The 7,532-nt window shown below is 49.0% G+C and overlaps 1 protein-coding gene and 1 pseudogene across 1 annotated transcript in view; both read right to left on the reverse strand.

The window, feature by feature from the left end:
• Positions 1-277: 277 nt before the first annotated feature.
• Positions 278-7,532, reverse strand: part of Klrg2 (killer cell lectin like receptor G2) — a 12,868-nt gene continuing 5,613 nt past the window's right edge. The window contains exons 2-5 of the mRNA XM_021191478.2: positions 5,545-5,646; positions 5,032-5,177; positions 1,141-1,244; positions 278-783 (exon numbers count right to left, since the gene is read on the reverse strand). Coding sequence (XP_021047137.1) covers positions 663-783; positions 1,141-1,244; positions 5,032-5,177; positions 5,545-5,646 — 473 coding nt within the window. The 3' untranslated portion in view covers positions 278-662. The remainder of the gene's footprint in view (positions 784-1,140; positions 1,245-5,031; positions 5,178-5,544; positions 5,647-7,532) is intronic.
• Positions 3,307-4,727, reverse strand: LOC110316059 (annotated as a pseudogene).

The following is a 7,532-nucleotide window of genomic DNA, read 5'->3' on the forward strand; positions in this document are numbered from 1 at the left end:
ATAACCATCCGTAACAAGATCTGATGCCCTCTTCTGGAGTGTCTGAAGACAGCTACAGTGTACTTACATATAATAAATAAATAAATCTTTAAAAAATAAATAAAAATAAAAACTATAGAGTCTCTTGAAATTGGACTGAATACATTTTGCATTATGAGTTAGCCATGGGTTGGGTGTGGTGGTACACATCCATAATCCCTGTACTCGGGAGGCTTGCCTAGGGACTTAAGGCTACCCTGGACCACACAGTAAGTTCCAGGCCAGCCAGGGGTACAGAGAGACCCTGTCTCAAAACAAGACAAAATAGTCATGAATCTTGAGGGAATTTGTAACAGGAATGCTCTAGATTGAGTCTGTTGAGTTCGCCACAGGCTTGTTCCCAGCCGGTGGTGCTGAGTTTAGGGGTGACTTGGGAGCTTGTGGAGGTAGAGCCTGGTGTAGAGGTATGTCAACAGTAACAGGCCTTTGACGGTTGTTCCCACCCCCTGGCTCCAGCATTTCCTCTGCAGCGGTGGACTGGGCAGCTCTGCCAGGTGCAGCCCTCTGAAACCTCAAGCCCGGTCATTCTTGCCTCTTTGAAGTTGTTTCTTTCAGATATTTTGGTCACACCAAAGCAAAAGCCATGGGACAGCTCCAGACAGGTCTAACACAGGAGACTTAAGTCATTTGGTTTCTCTGGCACAGACCCAGGGTCTGGGAGAGCTGCAGTCGAGAGCCACGAGCCTGCCTTCTTCCAAACCCCCACAGCTGAAGTCCGGGTGGTCCTCACTATCTACTGGGAACCTGCAGTGGGGAGAGTTTGAGGGGGGAGAGAGAGAAAACGCTCAGGTTGCTGGGCCTGTCTTCTATACACGCCCAGTACTGTGCAGTCACTAGACAGGCAGGAAATATCTGGAAAGAGTCCTGGCAGTATCTCCCAATGGTCAGCTACATGGCAGAACCACCAAATTCCTAAGCTGCAGAACTTGTACCTGAAAAGCAGCCATGCCAGTTCTGTCTGGGTGAATGTGTTGGGGACCCACACCAGGGTTGGAGTGAAAGGATAAGACAATGCTACCCCCTCTCCTATCAGTACCGGAGGCTGGGTGGGGCAAACGGAGGCTGTAGCACAACAGAGGAAGAGAGAACCCAGGTACTCACAGTTGGGATGGCAAGGGGACCCCATCAGTCCAGTGCCAGCCTTCAGGGCCTCGTCGGGCCCCCACCCAGGAGCCCTTGGTGACCTGGTATTTTCTTAAGAAGTCCTGAGGGGGAAAAGCAGGCAGTTTGTTACTCTGCACATCATGGCTCACTAGGGCATCTGTTTTCCCCGAGGCTTCTGCAGGATTCCAGCACACCTTTATGGGAGGTGATCAGGATGCTTGCTGGTGGCCCGGCACTGTGCTTGCTCTCTGCCTGCTTGTTCTCGCTCTCACTAGCAAGCCCATTCCTTCACTGGCATTAGAGCCTACTTCTTCAGGATTCTGGCAGATACTGAAGACCAGTAGGGACATCCAGCCTCATGGACTGAACAACTACTGGATTTTTGAATTTTGGTAGCTAACTAGTGTTGGACTAGCTGGACCACAGCTTGAATCCATTCTAATAAATCCCACGTATATATACAGAAAACCTGCATATGTGTGTGTGTGTAATATTTATATTCATTCTATAAGTTCTTTTATTCAAGAGAGCCATGACTAATACAGGCTGAACAAGCCATGCAGAACAGGCCAGTAAGCACTCCTGCATGGCCTCTGCATCCGCCCCGCCTTCAGGTTCCTGCCTTATCTTCCCTAGATGATGGGCCTAAGCTATAAGAGAAATAACTGGGCCAGTTGATGCTGGTCAGCTAGGGCTGTGATTAAGAAGAGACTAGCGAGCGGGGTGTGGTGGCGCACGCCTTTAATCCCAGCACCCCAGCACTTGGGAGGCAGAGGCAGGCAGATTTCTGAGATGGAGGCCAGCCTGGTCTACAGAGTGAGTTCCAGGACAGCCAGGGATACACAGAGAAACCCTGTCTCAGAGAGAGAGAGAGAGAGAGAGGCACTAGCATCACTGAGGCATAATTTTGTGGGAAGTGTTTCCTCTGAGGTCCAGAGTAGGCCGAGGCTTTACCTTGTGCTGGTATAGCCGACCTTGGTTATGTGTAAGAGTTCCCCAGATGGTACTGGTTTTGAAGGCATGAAGAGGTCATGGAGAGCAGCAGAGGCTTGGCGTCATGAGAGGCCACTGGTGAATGTGCAGCCTCAGTTGAAGTAGAAGCCAAAGGGTTGAAGGGACCATGGAGAGAAGTTGAGGCTTTACACATGTGGCAGGGTCAGAGTCTCCGAAGAGAGCCCAGGAGAGGCTAGGTGAAGGTGCAGCCCAGTTGCAGTGGAGACCCCAACAATTTGGAGATGTCAGGACCATGGGATGACCACCAAGTACAGCAGCAGCTGTAGAGTGTAGCTGGCCTAAGCCTAGGAGACAAGATGTGGGTGCTGTAAATGGGAGAGACGCTCGCTGTCCAGGCTTTGGAACCCAGCTCGTGAGTGAGCCCTGGCCACTGGACACGGAGTTACTTAGGTCCTTGGGGTTGGGTTTTGCTTTGTTCAAGTTGTACCTGTGCCCTGGTTCTTCCTTTTTGGTGTAAGAAAGTGTTTCTAGTTTTTTACTATCCTAAATTGGGAGACTTTGGATATATATGTGTGTTTTTCTTTTTCTTTTTTCTTTTTTTTTTTTTTTTTTTTTTAGCAGTTTCAGTTCAATTTATCAAAAGGGTGATTCTTCGGGTCATTCCAACAAGTATCTTCTGATTGAGCCCAACTTGGAGAAACAAATATAGACAAAGCTTTACATGCTAATTACCAATGGCAGGTTCCTGTATTTGAAATCGACAGTTAGCCGGGCGTGGTGGTGCACGCACCTTTAATCCCAGCACTCGGGAGGCAGAGGCAGGCGGNTTTCTGAGTTCGAGGCCAGCCTGGTCTACAAAGTGAGTTCCAGGACAGCCAGGGCTACACAGAGAAACCCTGTCTCAAAAAAAAAAAAAAAAATTGACAGTTTTCTTACAAACCCCTCCCTGTGCCCAGCAACCCCAGGTGCTCCAGTCCCACGGCTTGCTGGTCTGAAGGAGTGTCTACAGTCCCACGGCTTGCCAGTGTGAAGTGTCTACAGTCCCATGGCTTGCCGGTCTGAAGGAGTGTCTGTGTGGTCAAGGCCTAGCTCTGCTCCGGTAGCTTTGCTTCTACTGTGCTTTTCTGACATTATGTCCCAAGTTTCAAACCGTCCATTTTAACTTTTTAAGTTTCTTTGTCTTATTTATAGAAGGAAAGAAGCAACTCCTCACCACTCTGCGTCTCCACTGGCTTTGGAAAATACATAATCTCCTCCATTAAGGTTCATAATGCCATCCTTGAGATGGAATTTCCATTTATTTTTACTTCTGTGTATCTTATCATACTGGCAGACAACATTTTCTGTGTCAAAGAGTTCCTGTCCTTCCTCGTCGCTTAAGTCATCTTCACTGTTGAGGGGCTCTTCTCCCACCTGCCCATCATCAGCTTCCTCTTCCTCCTCCTCCTCCTCCTCATCAGAGTCTTCACCTTCATCTTCCTCGGAAGATGTATCCCCTGTTCCATCAACTTGCAGCACCAATGGAGCTTGCTGTTGGGCAGGCTGGGCCTGTGGCTGCGGCTGTCCAGCTACAGGCATCTGTGCTTGGGCCAGTGTGGGTGCTGCCACTGTGGTAGGAATGACCTGAGTCTTGTTTCCTGTAAATAAGATTTGCTGTGGCTGGATGATGCTGCCCGTCTGTGGTGACATCCCTCCAGGAAGTGGGGCTAAGACCTGCTGGATAACAGGTGCTTGGACTCCACCAGGCTGCATTTGTGGTATAACTTGTTGCTGTAGAACAACTGACTGCTGAGGCTGCAAGATATACTGGGCACTGTTGGCTGCTCTGACCACCGGAAGCAGCTGGCCTGTTTTTGTTTTGTTTTGTTTTGTTTTCGAGACAGGGTTTCTCTGTGTAGCCCTGGCTGCCCTGGAACTCACTCTGTAGACCAGGCTGGCCTCGAACTCAGAAATCTGCCTGCCTCTGCCTTCCAAGAGCTGGGATTAAAGACGTGTGCCACCACTACCTGCTGTGATATTTTTATTAATTTGAGCTCTTGAGATAAACAAGGAAGGAAATATTATGGTTTAATAAGTGATATCTTTGTGTATCAAGGGCCAGTTGTGCTGACTGTTTTTGTCAACCTGACACAAACCCAGGCAAAGCTGGGAAGAGGGTATCTTTTTGTTGTTTTATTTTATTTATTTTATTTGTTGTTGTTGTTGTTGTTTTATTTTTAAGACAATGTCTTGCTACATAGCTCTGGCTGGCCTGAAACTTATATAGGTCATGCTGGCTTTGAACTCACAGAGATCCACTGAATTCTGCCTCCAGAGTGCTGGGATTAAAGATGTGCAAAAAATACATCTAGAGGAAAAGGAATATTAAGAAAATGCCTGTATAAGGCTGGCATATACGCTGCTGGTGCACACCTTTAATCCCAGCACTCAGGAGGCAGAGGCAGGTGGATTGCTGTTAGTTCCAGCCTTCGTGGTCCAGGACACTGAGGGCTGTTACACGGAGAAACTCTGTCTTGAAAAATAAAAACAACAACAACAAAAAGCTGTAGGCAAGTCTCTTGACTAGTGATTAATATGAAAGGTCCCAGCATATTGTAGGGGATACTTCTTGGGCAGGTCCTGGATAACATAGAAGCAGGCTGAGCAAGCCGGTAAGCAGCACCCCTCCATGGCTTCTGCATCAGCTTCTGCCTTGACTTCCTAGGTTGATGGACTGAAAGCTGTAAAAGGAAATAAATCTTTTTTTCCTTCCTAGGTTGACTTTGGTCATGGTGTCTTATCACAGTAATATAACCCTAACTTAGACACACACACACACACACACACACACACACACACACACACACACAGAGAGATGGGGACTGGCGGTCCTTCCAGGGCTAAGATTCAGGGATCTGGGATGACACACACCCTCTCCTAGCCAGCCGTTCTCACCTGGGTGTGGCTCAGCAGAGGCAGTGTAGCATGGTGGGCTGAGCAGAAAGCCTGGCTGCCCTCCCAGTCTTGGGCTTCTTCAGAGAGGTAGTAACAGTGTTCCTGAGACCACATCCAGCCTTGAGGGCATGGTTGGCACTTGGCTCCTGAAAGCAGAGACTTGTCAGTTAAGGGGAGTGTCTAAGGAGCTATGCATCAATACACTGAGAAAACAAACTGTGGGTCCCGACCTTGGCTAAGGAGGTGAATCTATGGGTAGGGAGCTGACAAGCGTCCAGTGGGAAGGATGGTGGACAGAGAGGGCCCTGGAAGGTTGTACAGCTGTGCCAAGTTCCCCTGGATAGGGGCTGGTGTTCTCATTACCAGTCAGGTCACAAGCCGTGACTGATGGAAGAAAAGGGTCAAGCTCTCTTCTCTTTGCTAAATAAGGTTGGTGTCTTCATGCTGCACCTCATATCCCTCCCTGGCCTCAAAGGTGCTGTAAATACACAGAATAGGGATGGGATAGCATACCTCCTCTAGAGGCCAGGGCCACAATAGCTACAGTGCAGACGGCTAGCAACACAGCCATGACCACCAGAGCCCAGCGCAGAGACTTCATGTACTGGGGCAGCCCTGGAGAGGGAACAGAAAGGCAAGTTAGGAGAGGCCACCCCAACTACGTACAACCCAGAACTATACTGGTCTCCGCCCCACCCCACACACCGGCTGCATGGCTACCTTGGCTCAGGCCACAAAGGCACAGCACCCAGGTTATATCAGAACCTTATATTCAGGAGAGACATGCTACTGTGTGCCAGGCAGTGGATATGGGCAAGGTGCCTACAGGCAGCAGGGGATGGGGGAACCAGGGCACTAAGGGGTAACATGCCACAGAAGAGTGAGCAGGGGCTCAAATTGCAGCTCCACAGGTCAAAGTCATTCAAGGTCAAGTCCTGGCACTACATTTCACTCCTTTTTTTTTTTTTTTTTTTTTTTTTTTTTTTTTTTCTTTCCCATCAAAACCCAGCTGTCGTTCCAGGTCTGAGGTCATGGATGGAGTCAGGTACCAACTCAGCTGTGAGCCTTATCAATGGCTCCAGGGCCAAGGGCATGAGATAACTGAGAGGCTGGGGCAGGGAATGAGTATGAACAGGAGACAGGACACACCCACCTCTTTCCTGTTATCTTATCCTTATGGGGTTTTTGTTTGTTTTGTTTGAGACTGGGTCTCTCTATATAGTCACGACTGTCCTGAAACTTGGTATGTAGGCCAGGCTGGCCTTGAACTCACAGAAATCCACCTGTCTCTGCCTCTGGAGCACTGGGTTTAACTACCACGCCCAGCTATCCTTATGTTTTGAGATAGAGTCTTACTGTTTCTCAGTCTAGTGTCACACATATGTTCCTCCCACCTCAGCCTTCTGAGAAGCTGGGATCACAGGCTGTAACAAGGCTGGCACATGGCTCGGCAGGTAAACGGCAGGTAACCATGCTTGCCACCAAGCCTGATGTTGATCTCTGGTACCTGCATGGTAGGAGAAAATCAACTCTTAGAAGTTTTCTGCCTGACCTCCACACATATCCAGTGGTGCATGCACGTCACCAGCCACCAATAAGAATATAAATGTCACCTCTAAGAAGTTGCTATCAGCCGGGCAGTGGTGGCACATGCCTTTAATCCCAGCGCTTGGGAGGCAGAGGCAGGGTGGATTTCTGAGTTCAAGGCCAGCCTGGTCTACAGTGTGAGTTCCAGGACAGCCAGGGCTACACAGAGAAACCTTGCCTCAAAAAAAAAAAAAAAAAAAAAGCAAGCAGGCAAACAAGCAAGCAAAAAATAAGACAGGGTCTCAACATGCAGCCCAGGGTGGCCAAGAGCACTTAGTCCTCTGCTTCAGCTTCCTGGGAGCTGGGACTACAGTGTGAGTCACCATGCTGGGCTTACAAAGTGACTCGTAGTCACACAATTAGCACAGATACCCTCTATACACACTCAACTTGTAAGAACACAAGACATATCCAGGTTCCCTTAATGTCTTCTCCCTTCCCCCAACCCTGGACCTTCTCATCTTTAAGATTCTGCAGTTACTGCTAAAGGGCATGATGTCCCCAAAGAACAAAAAGGGCTTTATGTCTGAGTCAGGCTCCACAGGCTCACCTCCTTCTGCTCAGGGCCTCTGTCCCCTCCATGCGGTGACATTGGTCTTCCTCTGCACTGAGTACCAAGAACAGTCTTGCTTCAAATTCCTAATAACCCCATCACCCCATCAAAACCTGAAGCATTTTGGAATTCTAATGTGTCCCGCCTCCAAAGAGCCCACTTCCCCCAACCTCATTCCCACGGTCTCCCTGGCCCTCACACTGCAGCCAAACTGACTTGTGCTAACACTGACTTGTGCTTGCACTGACTTGTGCTGACACTGACTTGTGCTGACACTGACTTGTGCTTACACTGACTTGCACTGACTTGTGCTTGCACTGACTTGTGCTGACACTGACTTGTGCTGACACTGACTTGTGCT

The sequence above is a fragment of the Mus pahari genome, chromosome 2, assembly GCF_900095145.1.
Source record: "Mus pahari chromosome 2, PAHARI_EIJ_v1.1, whole genome shotgun sequence".
NCBI classification, from domain to species: domain Eukaryota; kingdom Metazoa; phylum Chordata; class Mammalia; order Rodentia; family Muridae; genus Mus; species Mus pahari.